At 33.4% G+C, this 27,787-nt stretch overlaps 1 protein-coding gene across 1 annotated transcript in view; it reads right to left on the bottom strand.

Moving 5' to 3' along the window:
• Positions 1 to 27,096, bottom strand: part of LOC113519703 (uncharacterized) — a 41,034-nt gene extending 13,938 nt beyond the window's left edge. The window contains exons 1-20 of the mRNA XM_026904878.3: positions 26,937 to 27,096; positions 20,655 to 20,865; positions 19,257 to 19,340; positions 18,271 to 18,503; positions 16,586 to 16,802; positions 14,819 to 14,914; positions 14,149 to 14,375; positions 13,125 to 13,341; positions 12,245 to 12,340; positions 11,590 to 11,816; positions 10,672 to 10,885; positions 10,006 to 10,101; positions 8,735 to 8,964; positions 7,173 to 7,371; positions 5,582 to 5,674; positions 4,541 to 4,767; positions 3,576 to 3,789; positions 2,013 to 2,120; positions 847 to 1,076; positions 544 to 757 (exon numbers count right to left, since the gene is read on the bottom strand). Of these exons, the coding sequence (XP_026760679.3) occupies positions 544 to 757; positions 847 to 1,076; positions 2,013 to 2,120; positions 3,576 to 3,789; positions 4,541 to 4,767; positions 5,582 to 5,674; positions 7,173 to 7,371; positions 8,735 to 8,964; positions 10,006 to 10,101; positions 10,672 to 10,885; positions 11,590 to 11,816; positions 12,245 to 12,340; positions 13,125 to 13,341; positions 14,149 to 14,375; positions 14,819 to 14,914; positions 16,586 to 16,802; positions 18,271 to 18,503; positions 19,257 to 19,340; positions 20,655 to 20,865; positions 26,937 to 27,059 (3,556 nt within the window). The 5' untranslated portion in view covers positions 27,060 to 27,096. The remainder of the gene's footprint in view (positions 1 to 543; positions 758 to 846; positions 1,077 to 2,012; positions 2,121 to 3,575; positions 3,790 to 4,540; positions 4,768 to 5,581; positions 5,675 to 7,172; positions 7,372 to 8,734; positions 8,965 to 10,005; positions 10,102 to 10,671; positions 10,886 to 11,589; positions 11,817 to 12,244; positions 12,341 to 13,124; positions 13,342 to 14,148; positions 14,376 to 14,818; positions 14,915 to 16,585; positions 16,803 to 18,270; positions 18,504 to 19,256; positions 19,341 to 20,654; positions 20,866 to 26,936) is intronic.
• Positions 27,097 to 27,787: the final 691 nt, after the last annotated feature.

Below are 27,787 nucleotides of genomic sequence, written 5' to 3'. Positions count from 1 at the left end.
AACAAGTGTAAATAAATAATTTTATATTAAGCGATTTCTTAAAGAATGTTAGTTCAATTCGCTTGTATTCTTTTCGGAATTAATTATGACATTCCAATCGATTTGTAATGTTTATAGAAGCAAATGTCTATTTATAAGAGGCGGGAATAATTGCGATGATTTAGTACATTTAGCATTTAAGGACTGCTAATGACCAAGGCCGGTGTAATGTGAACGAAATATCGAGATAACCCAAGTAAATCACCTGTCACCTACTTACTAGTTTTAGTTTACTTAAATGACCTTGTTAATTCCTGTCTTTTATAAACCATAAACCATGAAACACAAGAGTCTTTATAAAAAAAAAAGAAACTGTTGCCAAGCAAAAATCTGCATAATCACGATTCCACATTCTAAATTTAAATAGTTTGAATTTAATGTTTCTATCTACGGAACATCTTTCCGTTAATTAGTGCATTTGCTTATTATCAAAATCGTTATTCTGTTTTTTTTTTACAAAATCAAATTTATCTTATATAAATTTGAATGTTGTAGCTGTTTTACCTCCACTATCATCACTGAGGTCAACAGTGATAACTCCAGATCCATCAGAAGCTACCAAAGCGGGTCCGGTGTAAGTCTGCAGCCGTTCATTGTACACAATATTTTGGGTTACAGTAAATTTGTTGGATGTATTTAATACGAAATTGATACCGGAACAGTCTCCAGTTTGAATCTTTGAAGGGAACCGTTCAAGTTCATGCCAGACTCCTTCGAACTGAAATTATGGGTACAAAAGATTTTATGTGTTTTGTCAATGTATTTTGGTCACAACTTAAGTATAAGTAGCAAAATACTAATACTTGCCTGACTGGGATCGAATCCGCTAACAACAGTGATATTGTTGTCTTCACATTGCCCATCCAGTATCACTTGACCGTCCGTCAGTTCCGGATAGTAGAAACAATCATTATCGTCGTGCCCCCAAGTGATCAAATACCTATCGTCTAATATCTTCAAATCCTTGGTGATGTTTTCGATCGCATCAACAGATTCTGGCGATAATGTTCTGTTTCTACTTAGTCTCCAATATCCCACTGTTAAAAAAATGTTTTGCAATATTAAAATGGTATAATTTAATATTTTTATACAATTTGGAATGGTGAAAAAGTCAAGGGTCCGAAAGGTGGCTATTCTTATCTGTAGAAATGAACAGCACTACCGACATCATAGCGAATATCACGGATTGTAATTCCTGATGGTGCCATGGTGTTAGTGTCTACTTACTCATGTGTTGCTATTCTTGAGGACTTGACGAGACATGACACCATATTATGCACCGACACCGCCATATTCTACCAGCCATGCAAACATAGCTCGGCGTTTTTTTTTTTGTTGGATGAAAATGGATTGGTAACTCCGCCTGCGCTAACGGGATACGCTGGCGGAGCACCAGTGAAGGGTGATAGTTGAGAATGAAAACAGGCCAGTTAGCCCATCATGATGAATTCATCAGGAATTAACCATGATAGTTTCCAGGGGGAACCGCGTGGAGGTCGACTTGGTTGGGTATATTGCTAGCAATGAGATTTTTAGTCTTTATTACTAACAATTCTTTTCCCCCCTAGTTGCTCGGCGTTAGAAACACGAAATAAATAGAGATCCATGCAGACAACTTTTGTAGCATCTCATTACTTTATATCATCATCACCATCATTATAACAAATTGACACAGTATCATCGCACTGAGAGAGACCAATGCATAGCTGGGCATTCGTTTCTCTCAGTAAGGAGATATGCATATTTTTTCGAAAAAAATAATAATTATGAGATACAGCTTCATCATCATATCAGCTGTTAATAGATCTCCCCGTAAGGGGGTTTTGCTAGTAGTTTATATGTTTGGTTGGCGAGTTGGCAATCACAGTCAGGCTTTGGTGATGTTTTAAGAGGAACGCTGCTGCCCATCCCTTGACCATTATCTTAGTTGTCTCTTACGACACTCATGGCAAAGAATCGGTAACTAAGCTTACCTCGCATATATTCATCATTATAGTTGACGCACGAGTAAACCAATGCGTAATTGTCGTAGTCTGTGTCTAAGATCCAATACGGTGTGACGATATCAACAGGATAGAAATCTAAAAATATTTAAATATATTTTATTCATCATCTTCCTACTCTTATCCCAATTATTATTTGGGGTCGGCGTAATATGATTTTATCCATATTACTAAAGGATTTGGCTTATACTCGTATTTTTACGACCGGCCGCCTGCCTGACGTCAACCCTCTTTGGGAATGCATTTGCTGGTGGTATTCGCCACCTACGGTTTGGACGAAAGGATTTAAATATATTATATTAAATTATAAAAATCTGTTAATGTTCTTGTAATGGTTTAAAGGATTATGATGATGGCTATTATATAAAAACCTTCCTGATTTAATTAGTTTAAAGGAATTATATATACATATTCATTTATTCAATAATAATCATACAATTGTGTTTGAAATAAGTTACGAAATATTAAAATAAATAAAAAAATTATGAAATAAACAACGAGGTCAATAAAATAATTAGAATAGCTTATAATATAAATAATAATAAGGAAATTAAATTGTATAAAATGAAAGTATGTTGCTCCATTGCAAGATTAACTATATTTACTTTATGAAATGTACAATTTTATAAATAAATATATAAGTATCTAGTAAGGTTAAATAAATCTATTACTCCGTAAATAACGTCAATTATATTTAACAGCTTGAACACACACACTTTTTCAAGTTTGACAACTTGAACATTTTCCACGATTTACCAAATTTCCTGCTTAATTCACTTTTATAGTCATCTCACGCATACAAGTTGGTTCTAAAGACCCTAGATTTCTTCATGTTTATTTAATTAGATTGCCTAGCGACATGATCGCTTTATTTAAAAATTCATTATTTAAAATATTTCTTAATTTTGTATGTAATGTGGTAAAGTATAAATTGTACAGTGTACAGTATAGGTTTGCGTCAGTACATGCGTCTTTCCGCATTGTCAAAACTATTTCATCAACCTTCCATCTGATATTCCTTTCACATGTCTGAACCAATGTAGCGTGCCCTACTTTATTTTTATATCAATACGTTCTTTCAAACCTACTACCTGTGTGACTACTGTTTTCGAATACATTTATTTATTTAAACTTTGCTGCTAAGTATGAATTTACATTGAATGTACATTTGGCGGACTTAACACTGAATGGTGTTCTCCACCAGTCAACCATGGGGCAAATAGAAAATTAGGAATGCGGTGCATTGAAGTATTAAGGAGACATAAAAAATATTTAACATATATATAATATAATATATAATTATAAAGGTTGCCTGGAAGAGATCGCTCTTAGCGATAAGGTCGCCCATTGTTTTCTCATTGTGATTATTTCTTGTAATTATTTATATTTATAATAAGTTTACTATTGTAATCTTTTGGAGGAAACATTAAAGAGTATCTATCTATCTATCTATCTATCTATCTATCTATCTATCTATAAACATATAATCTAATTTATCTGTATTATTCATTCTTTTTAGAAATAAATACTTACATCCTGGTACTGGGAATGAGACATTTAGTTTGCCTGTACCATTGCTATCTAGAACAGCCGTTGCATTCATTGTATTTAACCTTTGTAGGTAAACTTGGGTGTTGTATATCTCGAAGCTTCTTGTCGCTTGGTCGAAGGTATGCAGTGCGCTTAGACAAGTGCCATATTGGAATTCCAATGGGTAACTTTGGATGGCGTACCATTTACCTGCGTACTGTAAAATCAATGTTTCAATTAACCTCTGTTAGTAATTTGGGGGCTAGTGTAATCTTGCCATATACTATGTTTCAGTACAAGAGAGATTAACAAGGGCTTCTGCCAGGGGTTAGTTTGCCATTTACCTTCCTTAAAAAGGAAGATGTGAATTTTGGAGAAAAATAATAATAGAATCATTTATCTGTATAAAAATGTAACGGGAAATTAATGAACTCACTGTGTTTTTGTTGTTTTTTATTACAACACAGGGGGCAATGCGGCTCACCTGATGGTAAGTGACTACCGTCGCCCATGATCACCTACAAGACCAAAGGCATTATAGGTGTGGTACCGGCCTTTTAAAAAGGAATATTCTTCTTCTTGGTTGGATGAAAGGAATTTTCTTGAAAGTTATGACGTCGTATCGTTTTGGAAATACTACTGCTGGAAGTTGATTCCAAAGAGTGGTTGTGCGTGGAAGAAAGTGTCTTGAAAACGCACGGTGCAAGACCGCCATTCTAGATGGTTAGGTTAACTTTAGTTTATGGCGGGTTGTATGGCGGTGAAAGTCAGCAGTAAGTATCAATCCGAACAATTTCTCAGTGCACTTCCCATTAAAAAAGGCCTTTCCGACAATTGTTTCGTGCTACGGCCCGCAGTACGAGGCAAGATGCTGCGCAAAGCGCCAAAAGCTCCTGAAGAATACTTCCAAATGAAGTCGAAATGTACGAGAATTCTAGTTCATGAACGATAGTATGTCTAATACTTACCGCTTCAGGATCAAAATCTGTTACTACTGGTATGGTTTCATCACATTGCCCTCTAAAGAATACTGGCTCATCGCTTGGTACAGGGAAGTAGAAGCAGTCGTCGGCAGAATGACTTATAGTTTGGAAGTAGCGGTTGTTTAATACGTTTATGCCATTCATTACCAAGTCGATTGAACTTATAGAGTCATTGGAAAGGTATGTATTGCGTCCTAACTTCCAGCTCCACACTTGAAAAAAGGCAAAATTATAAGGTTTTCTGGGTTGGCAATGCATAAGGGTTCTATGTTCTTCATATTATCATCATCATTATATCAACATCATCATTATATCAACATCATCATTATATCAACTGTTAATTGTACATTGCTGAAAACAGGCTTCATCCATAGAGCCGTAAAGAACTGACCCGAGTTACCTGCATCTACTATGCTATAGTCATTACAGTGTATTCTGGGATGTGCTTATTTCAGTAGGCGATGTTATGGTGATGGCATAGTAACTCCACTTACGTTATCGGTATTTGCTGGCGAGACATTAGTAAGAGAGATAGGTCAGAAGCAGGTCAATTAATTTTCATAATAACAATAGTTTAATTCCTCACGGATTTTACCTGAATTAACCATGATGTTTCAAGGGAAAACTGCATAGGTCGATTTGATAGGGTATATTACTAGAAATGGGGCTGTGAAACCTTTTTATTAACAATTCCTTTCTCTTCTGTAGGCGATACTGTAGTTTATGAAAGCCTGTAATACCAGGGGCATTAAGCGCGCATTGCTGACCCTGAAGAAATCTCTTAACCCCTTTTTTGAAAAATCCTATGCTGTAACCTGTTCTCAATGAGTTCATTCCATAACCTGAGTATTTTGAATCAGAGTTGAACGCAAAGTTTAGAGAGCAATTCCTTGCTGCGATCAGTATTGTATATGTTATTTGGGGTAATACTATTTTAAATTAAGTGAGATACTTTACTTATATCTTTTATGAGATAAATAACTTCATATAAGTACTATGAAATTAATAGTAAATAGTAAAAAATACCTCTCCTTTCATTTTCGTTTATGTCGATGCAACTGTAAATGAGGGCATACGACGAATAATCCGTGTCTAAGACCCATAATTCCATTGGTTGAACTGAAAAGGAAATAAGTTTCTTTAATTTTCAGAACTTTTTTAGAAATCTACCTCCTATATGACCTCCCTCAGTTTCGTGTGGGTCAAATGGAAGATTTTTTAATTAAATAAAAATACAGACCAAGTTCTTTGTTGATAATGTAATTTTCTATAGGTAATAGCATTTTTTAAATTGTTTAAACATTTTTTTTGAGATTATCCATTACAAACAAAAAACGTAATATTTTTTTTTAATGGGTGAAAATGGCATGGTAACCCCGCCTGCGTTATCGGTATACACTGGCGGGGTACCAGTGAAAGATGAACGGTGAGGATGAAAAGGCAAGTCAGTTTTTTTTTAATGGATGATAATGAAATGATGACTCCGCCTGTGCTATCGGTATACACTGGCGGGGCCTCAGTGAGGGATGATTGGTGAAGATGAAAAGGCAAGCCCACCATGACGAATTCAACGATAAATTAATCACGATGGTTTCCAGGGGGAACTGCGTGGAGGCCGACCTGGTAGGGTATATAGATAGCAATGGGGACTAACCTCCCCATTACTAATCATTCCTTCCCCTCAAATGTAATATTTGGAAATTGTAAACAAATTTAAGTATATTTATTCATTCATTTAAACTGTTCCCTACTAGTGTTATTGTATGTACATTTGGCGGATTTAACACTGAATGCCAATCATTGGGCAAACAGAAAAATAGGGTAGGAGGTGCATTTATGAATTAGACGAATTAATACTTAACATAATTATTTAACATTATAAATATAAATAATGCACATAATTAAAGGGAGACTTTGTACAAAAATCGTTGGCTTGGGTACCTCTGTCCTATTCGTGTTTTAACCGTAAAGCTGTCGTGTTTGCATGGCTGTATTTCAGTTTGAAGAGTGGCATATAACAAAGAATTTACACGGTACAGAGTAATAACACCCGAGTCCTCAGGAATGGCAACGCATGGGAGTATTATGGGCGAAACATGTTATATCCATGGTACTGCTCAATGCTCATGTCTATAGGCGACGGATACCACTTTCCATCAAGTGGGCCGTCAGCTTATTTGACATTCTAAGTTGCATAAAAAACGATGGTGTCTTACAAGAAAAACCGACTTCAAGTGTATCAAACCAAGTTATTTTGGTATAAAAATTAAACTATTGAGCCGATATTGATAAAAAATCTATAAGGTTAATCTGTAATATAATATCTTTTCAAATAAAACAAATTTCCAAATCGATTTAGATCTGACGGAGTTATGATATAATAAATATATATAAAAATTAATCGAATTAAGAATCTAAAACTTTCGTAAGTACAAATTATATTTTAATGTAATATCTACCAGTTTAACTTTCATGTAATTAGATCAAGGAAGTTGGACTAGTTTCGAAATCAGTTCGGGACCCTTAATCATGAGCTCGACATCGGTAGTTAATATAAAATGTACTATGTATCTACTAAAGGGGCAGGTACGATTAAATTATCTATTTGTCTACATACCTCCAGGGTATTCGACGTAAAGTTTCCCATTATCAATCAGGTAGGCGGATCCATTGATCGTATCCAAGGTCTGGTTGATAACTTGGGTGTTGTATATGTGGATCAAACCGTCTGGCAGGAAGGTGTACGTTGCATCGTTGCAGGTACCGGTTTGGAAGTCCGTCGGGTAGCTCTCGATGAGTCGCCACCGTTCGAGGAACTATAAATAAATAATATTAATAATAAATGTCTTTATTGAATAATAAATTCATTTAGTTAGATTAACTAGCCACCGAATTAGGCCGAGCCTGTATTTCAGTGGATAGTTAAATAACTTCCTTTGATTTAAATATTTATAAAAGACGTTATAATATCGAATATAAACTCACTTAAATTTGCAATGTTAAAGATACTTTTGGTGCAACATAGATAAATGTGGGTAGCATCTTATTACCTCTCTTAGAATTACAGTTTACCTACCCAATAATATGTATAATTTGCCAGTTATAAATAAATAATTAAACATATAACACAACGTTATCTATTCATAAACCATAACAGCTTTTTGCTCACTATTTCGTGCGCGTGGATTAATTTATAATAATATTTATTTTATTTAATCCCCTAATAGTGACTCTGGAGTTGTTCCTAGAGTTGAAGCTGGGGCTAAGGCTAGGCTTAAAGCCAGAAGGAAAAGAAACCTGGATGGTTTTATGCAATAGTATGAATATCAATGACATATACTACTTATAGATGGCGTATCAAGATAAAGATAGATAGATAAGATAGATAAACTTTTTATTTGGGCCATTTATGACACACGTAAATTTACAAATGAGTTTATACAATTAAATTATAAACACTTATTAAAATATACAACAAAAGATAAAATATGTTTTCACCAAGTGTGTCGCAGTGACCCAAATAGGCTACAGCTCAGTGATGGTTTTGCTTAAAAGCAAAGCACTGATTTTCACCTGCAGCCTGAAGTTAGGCTACACGGACGCGTACAACAAACCCAGAGTGTAACCTGTGTAACCAACTTAACAGCCAAAGATAAAATTGTATTATATAGATACATACTTATATAAATGATGCATAACAAATATATTTTATTAATTAATTAAACATACAATATAAATAATTCACCACAATAATTGTTATGTTGAAAGCAGTCGCCACCAGGCGACCAACCCAAGTTTTTGTTTAGTTAATAAATGCTGTTTTAATAACTTTTTAAAACTTGATTTGGATAAAACAGTTTTTATGTTCAACTTCAGAGAGAGAGAGAGAGAGAGAGAGAGAGAAAATAATAATAATAAAAGTCTTCTTATTAACACTAATAGATGCCACATATTTTTTTTTATTTCATCGATCTCTATGTTTTGGTTCGGGAATTACGCAAAAACTACTGCACCAAAATTGGATGTTTTAACAATTGTGTTACTAAAGGTCAAATTTAAAATCTAGTATCTTGATACACCATCTATGTAAAAGTGAATTAGTTTATTAAGTTTAGCCGGCAAAAAGCTACTTTCTAATTTTAATACAATTAATTAATATATACATAAGGATTGTCTTACAATGGATAGGTTAAAATCCCGCACAACTGGAATATTGGGGTCGCACTTTCCCGGCAGAATAATTGGCTGTCCCGGTTCCAAGTGAGGTAGGTAGAAGCAGGCCTCATCAGACTGATCAATGCTTTCGTAGTAATCGTTCCCCAATACATCAATTGTTGAAATTGCGTTGTTGATCGCAACATTGGCTTCTGGCGACAATGTCTTCGTTCTACTCAATTTCCAGCTAAAAACTAATTAAAGTATTTATTTATTGAACTTTAAATTTGCTACTAATATGCTACTCAGTATACAGAAGAAATTATATTGTAAGGTTAAATTGAAATATAAAATATTTTTTTTTTGTTTATTGTTGCTTTTTTAACTATTATTGGTGGCATTAAATACTTTATCTATCTATCTAAAAATAATAACGATATAAAATTCTCACGAATATATTAGTAAGAATAAGATAAACAGTACGTAATGATTCCTAATGATGCTTATCTTTATTGATTACTTTAATTTATATTGATACACATAAGTATAGATTTATGTTTTAATTTTAAAATCATTTAAAATGTCTGCTATTTTAATTAAAACATGTATATTAATTTGTAAGTAATATGTATATGCATATTTATGTATATACATATAAATGAAAATATAGTTTCCAATTCAAATTTAAGGCTTCGATCTGATTTGGGAAATATTTAATACAATACTTGGCAACACTGAAAAAAAATGGCGCGTTTAAAAAATATACATATGTGTCAAATTTCGCTAGCTAAATGTTTATTTAGCTTACTAAATATTAACACGATTTTAACATTTGATACTCTATCTATATAATTTACGATTCTATGATACTGTTCATGTAACATGTCTATAAACAATGGCTACTTTTTATTATTGAGACCGATAGCTTGCTTGCTATTCTAAATAACACAAAAAAATGGATAAAACATTACTAAGTGCTATGTGTTAAGTGCCAATTACGCGTAGGATAAATAAATTTGTGTGGTCCAGGCATAGAATGGGCCACCCCTTCCTTTCTCGTGAGTATCGTAAGAGGCTACTAAAGGATGGTCTAAGGAAGGGCAATTAAAGGTAGAGCAGCAGCGTCTTTCTAATATATTATCAAAGTTTAATCGCGGTTGCCAACCTGCATGCTAAGCAGTGGATCTGCTGAACATAAGTCTCCCCCATAAGGGGGTTTTGCCAGTCGATGCCACGCTAACTATCCGTTAAAAGCTGTCATAATAAAACAAATTAAGTTAAAGTAACATACTTACTATTTCTAAAATCGTCATCTCGGTTGTCACAACTGTATGCTAATGCGTAATTATCATAGTCGGTACTGATAATCCAGAAGGGGATATTCACTATTTCTGTAAAAATAACAATAATAATTAAAAAAATTAAAATAAATTATTTAGAATCAACATACAGAAATAGTATCATTTTATAGAAATAATTGATAATGATACTAAATTGATAGGTAAACGATAAATTTTATAATAAGTTTTGAACGTTATGCCGCAATATTTTTCTAATTTTGTTTGTTATTCCAATTTTCTTACAAACCTTCTTAGGAACTGAAGCTGAATTATGACTTTTTTTAAGTTGTTTTATTTTTTCTTTTATCCCGCTGGACATATTTTTTTTTACGGTGAAAATATAATGGCATCAGTGAATGTTAGATTTAATAGTTATTTAGTAGTTTCTACAATTATTCTTTTTATATATATGGCAACATTAATAATAGACAATAGATTAAAATATAAATTATAGAGTAAAAAAAGAGATGGATAAAAAAATGACGTTTGGATAAGAATATAGATTATGTGTGTATTGGAATAAAATGAAATAAAAATGTTAAAACAGAAAGTGTAAAACATAAATAGATTCGTTTGTACTTTGTCAAAGCAAAATAAATATAATAATAATTAATAACATACCGCCTTTGTTATTTGTAAGGGAGATTGTTAATCGTCCACTATTTTGCGTATCGGCTGTCACAGTGCCCGTGGCAATTGTCAAGTTTTGATCCTCAATTTGTTCCGATTGTAGATTCAATGTATTCTCTGATCCAGCTGTGTACTCATGGTGAATGCAATGCCCACTTCGTTGGTCTATCGGGTATGCTTCTACCTCGTACCATGTGCCATTAAACTGAGAAGAATTAAAAATGTTATATAATCGAAAGCCATATTGTATATCTAGGGAGAATTTGTATTAAAAATGTTTCTTAAAAATGGCTACTTAACAAAAAAAAAACAGCCAGTCAAATAGCAGCAAAAGTGTTGCCAGTAACTCGATTAAAAATTATAGTCGTATTATTTTTATATTATTGAGGTAGCAAATAAGCATACAGTCCGCCTGATGTTAAGCGGTTACTGTAGTTTACGAACGCCTGCAATAATTTACTACTTAATATCACAATACAATTTTCTCACATTTATTGAGTAGTAATTATGCATTCGATGTCTGTCCATTCTATGCTGGGATTACACTGGATTACACTGGGTAGTAAATGGTCCACCACATTCATTGCCATGTGGTCTCGGCATATTAGGGGATACTCCTTCCTTTCCCAAAGGTGTTGTAAGATGCGACTAAGGGAAATTTATGTTTTAGGAATGGGCATCAGCGTCCCTCTTAAAACATCACCAAACGACTAACTGTGGTGGCCAACCCACCTGCCAAGCGTGGCAATTTTTGGCAAAAGCCTCCTTATTGGGAGGAGTAGGTATGTTCAGCAACGGTTGGTGTAGAGGGAACTATACATTTTGGCATCTGTGTTTACATACATAAGAATAAAATAAAATAATAGACAAAAGATAATGTTACTATGCTTCTATGAATAGATTACTCACTCTTGTCAAATTCAAACTTGGTACAGCTAAATCTTCATCACACTGGCCAGGGAAGACTACCGGTTTTCCTGGTACTGGATCAGGGAAATAGAAGCATCCTTCCCTACTCTGATTAATAGGTTCATAGTACTTTTGGTCTAACACGGGAACTTTTTCAATTATTTTATCAATTTTTTGTTTTGCCTCTTCGGACAGTGATTTTGTTTTGCTCAGTTTCCAACTGAATACTGTAATAATATTAATAAAAAAAAAAATAACTAATAAGACATGTATAACAGATATAAAGAGATGTATAGCATTTTGTGTCGTTTCGTATCGAGACTCGCCGAAAATTGTAGTGAGTGGCTAGAGCTTCACCGACAAGAGTGCAGCTCTTAAATAGGATAGATAGATAACATTTTGTGTGTACTGTATTATAAGCTTTCATAATAATGTTATGCCAAGTTAGTTTAAGCTCAGCTAGTCATTTTATGACTTTTTATTGTTTGTCGACTTAATGTTTCTCTGAAAATGAAACATCGAAGAAATTTATGTTTCTTCGATGTTATATATATTCGATGTAATATTAGCGTGCTCCCTTATAACATTGTCAATAATTTTGATTTGTCAGCACATATAAATAGGTAAAACTAAGATAAAGTAACTAGTTGCTTACCATATCTTTCATTATTTTCGGCATTAATACAGGAGTACACAAGTGCGTAAGTCTCATAGTCGGTGTCCAATACCCAATAGTCTATCGATATAAATCCTAAAAATTTGGAAAGAATATTTTACATATATTATTGAGAAGCAGATACAGAAGTTACAGACGAGATGCTAAAAACAATTAAGGTAGATTGTCAAAAACTTCATTTATTTCTACTCCGAGTAATTTTAGATATTCCAAAAAAATAATATATAATTATGATGATATAAAGTGATTTTTTAAGCATCTGGGAATGGCAAACAAGTTGACGATCTATCTGATGGAAAGTGGTAACCATTGCTTGCAAACATGAACAGATTTGAAGATATCACAGAATATACTGTGACTGTTATATGTTGTCATTTTAAGGACTCAGGTATTATGTATTCTATAATTTCACTATCGTATCCCACCCTTCAAGCCAAAACCCACTCATAAAATAAGTGTAGACTTCAATAGGCTGAAGTTTTTTCTGCCTATTAAAGAGTGAAGTCAACACAGGACTTGAACACACATCTAGGGATTTAGGACTAGGAGGAATTGTTAGTACTGGGAACTCTAAATTCTATTGTTAGCAACTCTAATACGTTGACCTACACGCGGTTTACTCTGGAAACCATTGTGATTAGTTATTCTTGATTTTATCACGATAGGCCACTAACTGATTTGATTAAGACATCTTCACCCATAATGCCCTCACTTGGTACCCTGTCAGCGTATTCCGATAGCACAGGTGGGATAAAAAAACATACTCAACCTAAATACAGACTTATTTAAAAACAAAAGAGAAAAACTGAGAATATATTTCAGCCTCAGTTAATAAAAAAGTGTTTTATCAGAAACTTACCGTCCTCAACTGGAAATGAAACTACAAATTTCGCCGGTTCCTCAGGGTCAGGCACAGATGCGATCCCGTTTATGGTGTCTAGAGTTTGGTTGATCACTTGAGTGTTGAACACGCCTATTTCCCCATTATCAGCTTCAGCTGAGTAATACGCATTGCTACAGGTACCGGTTTGGAATTTGGATGCGTATGATTCTATATTATGCCATAGTCCGAGATACTGTGAACAAATGTGTAAGTACTGGAATTTAGTATTAGTTAAAAAGAGACTTCAATCTCTAAAGAATTAGATTATAATACCAGAGGAAAACTTTGTTTAAAAATAATCTGCTTGGGTAACCTTTGCCCTATTCGTGTTTCTGTTGTGAAGCAGCTTTTATGTGTGTTTCACTTTGACCGCGTAATAATATGTGTTGCCATACTTAAGGATTATGGTGGCAGAACACAATAGTCCTCAGGAATGGCAATTCAGTGTATGGTATGAGTCCTTTATGGGCGGGTTTAATTAAATACCATGTAATTTTAGATATGTATAATAGTCACTACTATATATTATAGTGTGTCTTATTTGTGCACGAAGTTTTCTAACGTGGTTTACCGAACGATGGCTTCATCCAAACATAAATTTGAGAAATTGAAGGTTAAGGCTGGGTTTTGATTTTTGTCATCATCATTTCATGTCATATTTAGATCTAAATGTCAAATCAAAAAATCAAGCTGACTCCTTTTTTTTGTACGTATAAAATGTATTTTGATGTATTATTTAATAAATAAAATGAGTGTTTATGTATTAAAAAGATGCAAAAATTATAAGACAACAAAAAAATAGAAGTTATAAAGAAATCACTCATAACTGTTTATCACGCAAAATTGTACGAGAAAATTGACCTGTTTTTTTCAAAGCATTTTTATGGAGACACTCTATCTATATAATCTAAAATTATATTATATTTCTAGTAATGGGGCTTTAAGCTTTCATTACTAAGAATCTCTTTATCTACATCTATTAATAGAAGTAAATACATACTCTATTAGGTTCGAAGTTTGGCATAACAGGGACATCGTCACATTGCCCTCTGAATATAACAGGTTCTCCTGGGTTTGCTTCGGGGTAGTAGAAGCAGTCATCATCAGTTCGCGGTGTTTCCTGGTAGTAAGCATTGTTTAGGTCCAGTTGGGAGTTGATGACTTCGTTCACAGCCCGTTGTGAGCTTTCAGATAGACTAGGAGACTTGCTTAATATCCAGCTGTAAACTAATATTACAAAATTTTGAATTTTTATTTAGTGGCTTATTTTTAAATGAATGTGTACGTGTAGAGTTTGTCTTTTTTCTTTCTTTCTTTAGAGTATGTCTTAACAACTGGCAAAAGAAGCATTTGTAAAGTATAACCGGTATCATAATTTTTTTGAATTCATTATGATAGGCCAACTGATCTGCTTTCATCCTCACCTATTCTTTGTCATTAGTGCTCCGCCAGTGTATACCGATAGTGCAGAAGGAGTCATCATTCCCTTATCATTCATTTAAAAAAAAACTTGTATCACCAATTATTCGTGTCTATATAAATATGATGATAACGTTTTATTGTCCGTCATTAGGGTCCATTCATCCAGACCATTAATTGTAGTTGATTAACATTACAATTAAAACATAAACTTTATTTTTTTATTTATTATTAAAAACCATTTAAATTACCTCTAGATTTATCATCTGGCAGATCGTCACAACTATATAAAATCGCATAATTTTCATAGTCCGTCGCTCGGATCAAGATATCACGTGTCACATTTTCTGAAAAAATAAAATTTTGAATTAAATATATGTTTTATAAATAAATTGTATAAACATTTATTTATATGCTTTGGTACATTCACTTTTAACACAGATATAAGGATCATAACAAAAAATACTCAGGCGGTCTTATCCCTTAAAGGGTTTTCTTCTTCTCCTTGAGAATATGAAAGTATCTATACGGTTTGTATATAAAGCATTAAGTGGACTTCCACGCGGCACCCTTCATAATCACGAATGGTGCATTCAATCTTAGAGGTCAATTGATTTCACAACATCTCTCACTGGTACCCCGGTAGCGTAAATCAATGCTTATAGAAGTTAAAGTATCTACATCCCACCTGTTTGTAAGTAGGTAATGTGGATCAAGTATATGTAACTAGCTTTTATTCGATTACTAAAACTATGTACTGTGTATTAAAGATTATTTAAAATATAATAACCATCATTTTATATGACAATTTGACATAAAGAATACTGTAATTTGAATAACGTTTGGACTTTATAATTGTAATATAATGTAGAAAGTATAATGTGGCCAGTAGTTGCCACGCTTGGCAGGCGGGTTAGCAGCGGCTTCTAGGCCTTGGAGATTTATTTATTTATTTTAAAAGGTACATCAACAGTGTAAATACAGGCATTAATTTTAATTGATATACAGGGCTTGCATCTTGCATTTACACCAATTACAGATGTACACAACATTCTCTTGTCATCGATTACATATTAACAAAATTGACACCAACAAAACAATAAAAAAAGATACAGGTGATAACATCATCATCTTCCTACCCTTATTCCAATCATTTGGGGTCGGCGTAATATGATTTTATCCAAATTACAAAATGACTGGGTTTTTAGTTTTACGACCGGCCACCTGCCTGCAGAAACTAAACTACTTTACTAGTTTAATATTTGCATATCTCTACGGGATGCTGTATGCTGTCTACCTACTTATATATGTAACTTCTTATTGTACCATGTAGCAAGCGAATAAATATGATTTGATTTTGATTTGATTTGATTCGCGCCTTAGACCACCTGACCGAGATATGTCCACTGACCAAGATAAATAGTATAGCCTAGCTTCTTCTTGAACCCATATATTAACTGTATACCAAATTTCATAGGGATTGGTTAAGCCGTTATTATACTAAGATGTAACAATCATACAAACATATAATATATTTTATAGAGAGAGACTTTGTACAAAAGTCTTTTGTTTGGGCATCTCTGATCCATTCGTATTTCTACCGTGAAACAGTTGTGTTTGCATGGCTGTGTTTCGGTTTGAAGGTTGGGATATGGCGTGAATTTACAGGGTACAGAGGAATAACACTTGAATCCTCAGGAATGGCAGCACATGGGGGTATCATGGGCGAAACAGTGTACTCTGTTATGCCCATGGTACTGCTTATGTCTATAGGCGACGGTTATCGCTTTTTATTAGCCGTGGCTTGGGCCGTTCCATGGGCCGTCAGCTTGTTTGCTATTCTAAGTTCCATAAAAAAAACTTATTTTAATTATTGTTAGGGAGGAAAATCAGTAGACGGTCCACCTGATGGGAAGCGGCTACCATCGCCCATTAACACTTGCAACACGAGGGGAGTTGATTGATTTTTAACATTTATTACTAAGGATATGATATAAAAGCTATATGTAATCCTTTACCTCCTGGTGTAACTTCTAAAGTAACCCTTAGCTTTCCACTGTTGTTTTCATCAATAACTGTTGCATTACCAGACGTAGTGGTTAGACCTTGACTAACTACGTAGTTATTTAGTACGTTCACTATTCCATCATCGCCGAGGGTGTATTCAGCTCTTGCGCAAGTACCAACCACGTGCTCTGAATAGTAACTGGCAATTTCGTGCCAAGATCCGAGAAACTGTAAAAAGTTTATTTTTTTATTTTAAGAAAGTGTTTGTACATTTTCTTCAATCGCTACAAAATAATACGGAATTAACTATAATTAAATTGTGTTCCACAACAAAAAAACCGACTTCATTATGGCAAGACTAGTGGTTTTGATTTACTAAACTAAAATAAAAAACCGATTTTTATAAAACTTCTATGGGACTAAATCTGTAGGTACATATATATCCTTTTAGATAAAATGTTTTCCAAGTCTGTTTACAATTGATAGAAGAAGTACACATAATAGTACATTACTGCAGTGGCCAGCAAACTGAGGCATTGATGGACGAACGTGCAAATGTGGGCCGAAGCGTAGCCGAGGCACACATACGTGAGTCCATCAATGCCTAGTTGTGGACAAGGCTTGTATAGTGCTTTTCTCAAACAATGCGTAGAAATCAAAAACACAATTTTACTTTTTAAGATCAATGAACAATAATATTTTTTCACGCGCCATAATGTACTTTTGTTTTTTTTTTCAATAAACAGCTTTCTATTTGCATGCCAGTTCGAAATTTAAATAAAACCTTTTATTAGTTACCTCCTTGGTAGCCATGTTTCTAAGTAAAAGGTCTTTCCATTTTTAAATTACAGGACAGATATGAGTTTACATAGTAATTTATCTGGCCACAAAACACGACAGATATGGATTTTCATACAACTTTTGCCGGCCGCTGCCCGCATGTATCTGGCCAGTACGGCAATTTTGATTTATCTCGAAAAAGATTGTCAAAATAATGCTCACATTTCCAAGCATGTTTGAGAAAAAATAATACTACTAAATTGAGAACTTCCTCACTTTTGAAGTCGGTTGATAAAACAAATGTTTATATTAACGGGTTATGCGGAATTTGAGACAGTAGAATACAGTGAATATAGAATATAGTGTACATTATCATCATCGTCATCATATCAGCCGTCTACTATTTTGGTGTTAAACGTAGGCCTCTTACAAAAGGGAGGGGTTTGCCAGTAGTTGCCACGCTTGGCATACGGTTTGGCAACCAAAGTTAGCCTTTTTTGATGTTTTAAGAGGAACGCTGTAGCTCATCCCTCGACCATTAAATTTCTTTAGTCGCCTCTTACGACCTCCATGGAAAGAAGAGGTTCGTTGTGAATGATCTTAATTTATTAAATTTTTAGTACAAAAGTCGTTTGCTTGGGTACCTCTGTCTCATTCGTGTTTCAATCGTAAAGCAGTTGTGTTTGCATGGCTGTGTTTCGGTTTGAAGGTTGGGATATGGCGTGAATTTACAGGGTACAGAGGAATAACACTTGAGTCCTCGGGAATGGCAACGCATGGGGGGTATCATGGGGGAAGCAGTATACTCTGTTATGTCCATGGTACTGCTCATGTCTATAGGCGACGGTTACCACTTTCCATTAGGTGGGCCGTCAGCTTGTTTGCCATTCTAAGTTGTATAAAAAAAATTATATACCTTTAAAATATCGAAGTTCTGTACAGCCGGCGTATCTTTCTTGCACTTTAATGGCAATATAACAGGCTGACCAGCTGGAATCTTTGGTAGTTGATAACACGCGTTCTCTGAATGGTCCAATAATTGAAGATGACCAATTTGAATTCCGAATTCTCTTACAAGTGTTGTATTGATAATACTTATCATAGCATTGGTTAAATTTGTATCTGGTTTTTGAAGTTGCCAAATGCTTACTGTAAATAGAAAAAGTACATATCATTTAAAAAATGTTAATTAAAATATGCCAAATATAATTCAATGTTTGTATTGTATTATCTTGGAAGATTTTAATTGTCTTATTAATATAACTATACAGTTATACCCGATAGGGTATAACTGTTGATACTGATGTCAAATTCAAAGCAATAGTGACTGCTATATGTATGTACACAGTTAGCAATAAAATTCTATTCTATTCTATTCTATAATAAAAATGTAATTAGACAATATCAGTATATTGATTATTTAGGGGAAATTGATATGAGAAGTTTTAACATTTTGATTTATTTATTTTTTATTGTACAATAAAATTTGTACAAATGCCGTATCGCATTCTCTACTAGCTAATCATTCGGTAAAAACAAAAAAAGCGTTTGAGAGTAGTGGTAACGAACATACATTACATAAAAAAAAAATTACCTATTAATATAAATTGAAATAATAGTAAATATCATGTTGAATAATATTATAAACATATACAAATTACTAAGACCAATAGAAGTGAAAATAAAAGAAAAAACAATATTTTTAAAAATTTCGTTTGTCTATCTATATGTTTGTTTTGGAATAATGCAAAAAGTACTGCTCTAAATTAGATTCAGTTTTTACAGTTGTTTTTTCGAAAAGTGGTCAATGACTTTTTTTACTTCTAAAATCTATGCACACCAAAAGCAGACAAAAAGCGTTAAGCAGAAGTTGTATAAAATGTTAAATATAAATTAACTTACTTGCTCTTCTCGAGTCATCCACAGGTCTACAGTTAGAGACTACAGCGAAAACGGGCGCTATATTTAATACGACTAGGTCCAGAACTGTAATAAGCAGATATATATTTGCATTTTCAATTAGGATTTCGTAAATAAGTTTACGAGAGATCTTCCACTGTTTGTGTATAAAAGTCGTTTGCTTAGGTACCTCTATCTCGTGTTTCTACTGTAAAGCAGTTGTGTCTGCATGGCTGTGTTTTAGTTTGAAGGGTGGGTTATGGTAGTGAATTTACACGGTACAGAGATATAACATATTAGTTTTTAGGAATAGCAATACCCGTGTCATTACAATAAATTCTGTTACGTGCATTATTGTTAATGTCTAAAGACAATGTATCTATTCCTTTACTGTGAAGAAGCTGTGCTTATATGACTGTGTTTCTATTTGAAGGGTGGGATATGGCAGCGTATGGAAGTATAACATCTTAGTCCTCGGGAATAGCAATGTATGAGGGATCCCATTATCATGGCAATGTATTCAGGGATGTCCATTTTGTTCTTTATATCGGTGGACACTAGTACCCTCTTTCCTCTATATGGATCATCAGCTCTCTTGCTATTTCAAGTTATTTTTTTAACATTAATACAAGTTTATTTTTTCTCCATTTGTTTTCCATAAGAAAAATTTACTTCTATCCATATATAGTATTTATATTGTCCGGGCTTTCTCCGTGTTCATATACCTCGTCATAATACATCGATGTAGGACTATTAGAAGTAAACTGTTAACAAAAATCTAATTTCATATTTCTTTAAGACAGTGACAAGCTCCGTGACGGAGCGGTAGCAACAATGATATCGGAACAATTTAGGAAAAAAACTTTACTAAATTGGTTCGAGTTCGGAAGTTCTTGATTGTGCTCGAGGGTTTTGTTGCCTGGTTTTCCATAACAGAGAGTATCCTAGTTTGAAAACCAGGCGATTGGTGGTGATAGTGCACTTATACCAATTTGATCATTGTAAGTACGACGAGATAAAGGATATGGCCTGGGATAGAGCTAGCTGGAGGAAGATGCATGAATTAGTTGCACCGACAAGAGGAAACTCTTAAATGAAAGATGAAATGAAGTACGACGAAGATATCCTCGATCTACTAGCCCAGTAACTTTTCTCTCGCCCAATTACCGTAAATATTTTAAGTTCTGGACGAATATCACTATCTACATGTTTACTCCGGTATTCCATGGTTATTATGAAAATAAAATACAGTCTATGTAGTCGCTGATAATGTAGCTTTCTATAAGTGAAGAAATAATTAAAATCAGTTAGTAGTTTTTTATTTCATCTATTATAAACAAACGTACTCATACAAAAAAATCAAATCCTTCCTCGGTATAACATTACTCTACAAAAATTTACCTTCATCGGTGTGATCCCAAGTTACTGTTGCTTTGTTTGTACCATCTTGGGGTGTAATTATGCCATTTTCTTCCAAGTAGAAATTTTCCACGACAGCTTCATTTTTAATCGTGGCTGTATTAGATTCATTATCTACATTAATTTTTATTTTGGAACAATCTTTAGCTGGGTCTCCTAGCTGACGTGTTACCGTCCAGAAATTCTCGGAAAACTGGAAAGAAATGAAAATATTTAATGTCAAAAGTCGCCGAGGTTCCAAATTTGTGAAGACTTTAGTACTATTACTTATATTGTGATATAGTTTTCTTTATGATAAATTTGAAAGACAAGGAAGTTGACGGCTGACGATGACCTGATGGAAAGTAGTGACCGTTACCTATAGACATGAAGAGCACTATGGATATCACAGATAATATAGGTATTGTATTACCCATGATACTTTCCATACGTTGCCATTCCTGAGGACAATGGTGTTATGTCTCCGCACTCAGTAACTGCAATATCCCACTTCGAACTTGCCATACCTAAATCAAAATACAGTCAACTACTACTTTACGACAGAAACATGAATGCGGCATCGGTATCCAAGCAGACGACTTTTGTATCGAGCCTGGAACATACAAAAATATATCTGAAAAGACTTTTGATTTGCGGTTTATTTGATATCGAAATTACTGTTTTGATTATTATTAAGGTCATGGGATCAAAAGTATAATGTGATATTTTTTAATTAATATTCGACTGATTCTACGATGATTCGATAAATATTGACTTGACAGTAAAATATTTTTCGTTACTTTTCGACTCGTATTTATTTTATTGGAAAATTTTTTTTATTTAAATTCAATTTCACCTGTAGAACATGGATTTGACTTCTGAGGCAATAAAGTAACAAGTTACTTAAGGCTACCTTTGAATATTTGGTATAATAATATTATGGTATATATCAATTAATATAAAAATATCTAGACTAGACTAGAACACCATTAGGTATAAAATAGATTTTAATTGCCGTCTATTGATAGCTTATAAAGTTTATAGAAATAAAATTTGCATAAATTTTATTAATTAAAATCTGTGATAGTTCTAAATGTTATCAGATTTATATTTATGTATTTTTAATGTCAAAATACATAAAAACAGTGCGACTTTCATGTGACATCTTTGACTTTGTAAGATAGTGATCTTTAATAAATTTTAGTGCTTACATTTATTTATTTATTTATAGGATCACAGTACACTAGTACATATTAAGGCTTAAGGTCAACTGTCCTTACATTTAGTGGCAACCACAGCATGCTTTGTATTTGTGAAACATTAAAATAGAATTAAATTATTAAATGTTATTGAATAAATAAAGACATTAGTAATACCAGATTTTACCAGAGGGAGACTTTGTATAAAATCGATTGCTTGGGTACCTCTGTCCCATTCGTGTTTCAACCGTAAAGCGTTTGAAGGGTGGGATATGGCGTGAATTTACTGGGTACAGAGGAATAACACCTGAGTCCTCAGGAATGGCAACGCATGGGAGGTATCATGGGCGAAACAGTATACTCTGTTATGTCCATTGTACTGTTTATGTCTATAGGCGACGGTTACCACTTTCCATCAGGTGGGCCGTCAGCTTGTTTGCCATTCTAAGTTGTATAAAACAATATACACATATGATGGAATTTATGTTTAAAAAATTTCAATTGAATAACACACAATGTTAAGTATTCCAATTTTTTAAAACGTTATAATTTTAACGTGTAAGAAATTATTTTATTTATGAGTATTAAAAAAATACGTATTTTGGTTTGAAACGTGACAAATCGATAAAAGTGACTAATTTTTTTTAATACCTAACCTTATCAAAATGTGTCTTGTGTCTTTCCCCATAACGACTAGTACAGTATTATATTATCTGTGCGAAAAATCGCGAGAAGTAAAAAAAAAAACAAGAAAATTTCTAAATTACTTACTAGGTTTTTTTTTGTGAATATTTCGGCACATACAATAGACTGAAGAAATCCAGACCTTTTAATATTAAAGTATACATATGATAAATGAAATAAATAGGTAATTCGTAAGGATGGTTGGATCATTTATGTTACTGATGGTATTCGTTACTCTTTCACGTTAAAACGACTGAACAGATTTTAATGAAATTTGGTAAACGAGTAACTTATATTTTAACTTAGCACGAAGGATACTTTATGTACCGATTTGAGCGGGCGACGCCGCGGTACACAACTAGTGACTGTTTAATTTAGTTGCACGTGCCTTATTTTTTCTGCCGTTTTTAATCTTTAATTGTGTTTTTTTAGTTTGTATATCAGTGACGGATACATATAAAAATACAAAAAAAAAAAACATTTGTTGTAGTCGGTTAAAAATCATGGGAAAGGAAGGGATAACCAGTTCTATGTAGAAACCACATAATTATGAATATTGCATCCAGTTTGGTTTACACGTAGTAAGTTTTACGTGATGCCAGAACAAAAATATAGATAGATATATAGATAAAAAAAATATTGTTATAACTTATTAAGATCGCTATCTCATATCAAGATATCTTCAGTATAATTCCAATATCTCCTATTTGTGCAGACATTTTATAGTTACATTTTATTATATGTATTAACATACATATGTATGTTATGCTATAATATTGACATTTGCGAAATGTCATTGCCAAATAATAATTGACATATTTTTTTTGTTGGGTGAAAATGGTGTGGTAACCCCGCCTGCGCTAACAGGATACGCTGGTGGAGCAACAGTGAAGGGTGATAGATGAGAATGAAAACAGGCCAGTTAGCCCATCATGATGAATTCATCAGGAATTAACCATGATAGTTTCCAGTCGACCTGGTTGGGTATATTGCTAGCAATGGGATTCTCAGTCTCCATTACTAACAGTCCCTTTCCCCCCTAATTGACATATGGAAATTTTACAAGAGAAAACAAAAAAGATTGAATTTTTGTTTTGTTGTAATTATTTGATAGGTATTTAAGTAGTCTTTAAGTATTACTTATTATTTATTGATCAACGTTTGACCGTAGTCCAAGGATCAAATCACAGCCTGAGTTGAAGCCTATTTTAAATTCGTATTTTGATAATATCAAAGTGATTGTCATTTGTTTTGTGCTTTGTATATTTATAGGCACGTAACATTGTCGTCCGTTGAGTCATGCCAGAAGAGGTCTAACAACAAATTTATAATGGTAAATTTAACTTTTGTTAATAAAAAAATAACAGTTGAGTTTTTTGCCCATTCTTAGTTGAAATTAAATTTCGAATGGGTGGTAGGATCATAAGAAAACGACTATTCGAAAATGCTTGTAATTAAGCTTATGCGTCGCCATTTCTTTTTTATTTGAACTTGGCCAGACACGCTACTGCGTGTCTTTATTTTTGAGATTTGAATCCTATTATTATAATAAAGTAAATGGATGGATGAATATCTGATATTTTACCACGCAAAATTACTGAAAGCATTTTAATGGAATTTGGTACACGAGTAGGTTATATCCTAACACATAGGGTAATTTATGTATTTACTGATTTATACGGAAAAACTTGTAGAAAACAGCTAATAAAATACTCTTATTATTACTTAACTTTTAACACCAGAGGGCGTCACCCTCATATGAATAGTAATAGTATAAAATCAAAAGAGAATTTAATGAAAAGTAACCACGTTCTATTAAAATTATCACAGAAACTGTTACAAAATTAAAAATAATAATAAATCTAAAATTTCAATCGGTATAATTAATTGATTCCTTTATTTATACTATGCAGGTACGATTGGACATTAGCAAACTGTCTTATAGACGGGTCAATGATTTATTCGTTTAGGCGTTTCAGCTCGTTTCGTTTTCACTGTCGTAAATAATAGTATATATAATGATTTATTTATTTACTAGCTGTATTCCGCAACTTCGCCTGTTTGAATTAGTATATAAAATATCCTATGTGCTAATTTAGAATATAACCTATCTGTGTACTAAATTTCATTCAAATCTGTTTATTAATTTTTACGTAAAAAAGTAACAAACATTCAATCCACCTATCCATCGTTGCACACTTTCGCATTTATTTATTTTGATGAATGTGGAAGAAGCGAAAGAGGTATGTATGTATGTATGTAAAGTTATTAATTTTTATTGGAAATTTATCTTTTGTCGTGTTTTCGATGTGCATATGAAAATACTTAATTAATTCAGCTTTCAAAAAACGCTAGGTTAATGCAACTTAGAATGGCAAACAAGCTGACGGCCCACCTGATGTAAAATGGTAACCGTCGCCTATAGACATGAACAGTACCACGGACATAACAGAGTATATTGTTTCGCCCATGATACTCTCCACGCGTTGCCGTTCCTGAGGACTCAGATGTAATTCCTCTGTACCCTGTAAATTCACTGACATATCCCACCCTTCAAATCAAAACACAGCCATGCAAACACAACTGCTACACGGCAGAAACACAAACGGGACAGAGTTGTCCAAGCGAACGACTTTTGTACAAAGTTTCCCTCTGGTAAATGGTTAAATGAAATATTGTTTTTTTGGTAGTTTTATATGAATATCGTATTGGTTAGTGGACGTCAAAGGAAGCGCATAGATAAGGGGAACAATTATCTGATAGATAATAAGTATTTAATGTTGACGATATGAACATGTACCTATGATCTATTAGTTACGTCGGCGATTTTGTACGCGTATAAGTTTTGTAATAACTTTTCATTACATTTATAAGATAATTATTGCTAGAGTCGCAGTGTGTCTAGGGAAAAAGACCCCTTATAGGGGAGGCCTATAAATAGATAGATAGATACTCTTTATTGTTTCCTCCAAAAGATTACAATAGTAAACTTATTCTAGATATAAACAATTACAAGAAATAATCACTATGAAAAAACAATGGGCGACCTTATCGCTAAGAGCGATCTCTTCCAGGCAACCTTTGGATGGAGAGGAGTAATTATAAATAGTTTGATTGGAGGCACGATGAAGACCCTATTATTTCTAAATATGGAGACGTAATACATGTAATATACATACCCCTACTCACTATTATATATATATATATATATATATATATATATATATATATATATATATATATATATATATATATATATATATATATATATATATACATTATTTCTAGAACTATACATACAAATATATCGTACTACAATTACTATATTTGATTGTCACCCCAATTGCGGCATATAAAAATCGCGATTAACAAACAGGTGTTGATTGTAAAACGGTGAAAATTTAAGGTTATATGTATTATTTAATGCTAAATCATAATAAAATAAAAATAAAAAAAAAAATTGTCAAAAAAAATAAAAAAAATATTTAGAGGTGGGTCACCCTTATCATTGAGAGGTACGAATTTTTCGTACCTCTCAATAATAAGGGTAAGAGGTAAGTAAGGGTAAGATGTTCACCGATTCTCAGACCTACCCAATATGCATACAAAATTTCATAAAAATCGGTAAAGCCGTTTCGGAGGAGTTTGGTAACAAACACCGTGACACGAGAATTATATATATATGTGTATATGTGTATATATATATATATATATATATACACATATACACATATATATATGCCTATGTTCAGCAGTGATGACAGTTCACGACTGATATCATCACCATATCAGCCTTTAAGTGTCCACTGCTGAACATTAGCCCACCCCTTGGGTGGATTTGTTAGTAGTTGTCATGCTTGGCAGGTTAGGTTTGGTCGCTCAGGTTTTTCGAGATGTTTTAAATGGGACGCAGCTGTTCATTCCTTACCCTCTCTTAGTCGCTTCTTACGATACATATGGGAAAGGAAGGGGTGGTCTATTCTGTGCTGGGTCTACACGCCAGATAAACGGGTGATATGATGATGATGATCGTTGTAGTCAATAGTTGGTTATAGATGCCTTGGACAAAATAATAATTTAACTCTATCTAGACTAGGGTACAGTGGAATAACACTTGAGTCCTCAGGAATGGCAGCGCATGGAGGGGTATCATCGGCGAAACAGTATGTCCATGGTACTGCTCATGTCTATAGGCGACGGTTACCACTTTCCATCAGGTGGGCCGTCAGCTTGTTTGCCATTCTAAGTTGCATAAAAATACTATCATATATGATACAGGCTATAATTTTTTCGAAATTAGTTCGATTTCGGTAGAGCAGTCGTACTTTTTAATATGCGGAGCATAATATATTTGCCCCAATCCACAAGAGCAAAATTTGAGCTAGTACTAAAACAACATTACTTGTTCTAGGTCCCAAGAAATTCCAGCGATGTCTTCGCATCGGCCATCTTGCACTAATTCCGCCGCACATCCGTTTAATAGTCCAAATGCGGTTATCACTAACACTATTTTGCACCTCATCATCAGATCATTATCACAACCACAGCCACCGCACAAAAGAACAAATCAAATGACGATATTAAACGTATTTTATCATATTTATATATGCCGGCTTATCGATCAAATTATATATCGCCAACATGTTTAATATTATACATCGAAATATATAAAAAAAACAGAGTCAAGATTAATAATTACCTATTCATAAATTCAACTTTATAAAAGTATGTTTTTTTTCTATGATATATTCATAGAAGAATTATTATGACTGTAGGATGAATTTGTGTTCTATTTTAATCTTATTAAAAACTAGCGACCTGCCCCGGCTTCGTACGGGTGCAGTAGTTACCTATCCAGGAGAAGCCACGTGGAGGTCGACTAGATAAGGTATATTGCTAGCAATAGGATTTTTAGATCCCATTACTAGCAGTCCCTTTCCCCTCGATAGAGTATAGCAGTAGAGCTGTTCGACTTCATTATGAATTATCCTTTTGTCCCCCAATAAAATGTATGTAATTTTAGGTATTTATTATTATATTTATTTATTTATTAAAATAATTATAACATTATTACAGCAAAAGCCAAATCAATGTTATAAATCTAGTGTGCTAACATACAAAGTTATAATAAATGTATTTAACCCGATCTAGATATTTCTGAGCCGCTTCTAATATCTTTGGCAGGCTACTACTAATTTTTTTTTTGATGGATGAAAATGGAATGACAGTTCCACCTGCGCTACCGGTATACGC

The sequence above is a fragment of the Galleria mellonella genome, unplaced genomic scaffold (genome assembly GCF_026898425.1).
Source record: "Galleria mellonella isolate WM207_F2 unplaced genomic scaffold, CSIRO_AGI_GalMel_v1 utg65, whole genome shotgun sequence".
Taxonomy (NCBI): Eukaryota; Metazoa; Arthropoda; class Insecta; order Lepidoptera; family Pyralidae; genus Galleria; species Galleria mellonella.
The sequence above is the reverse complement of the archived record's forward strand: the minus strand, read 5'-3'. Positions and strand labels throughout refer to the sequence as shown.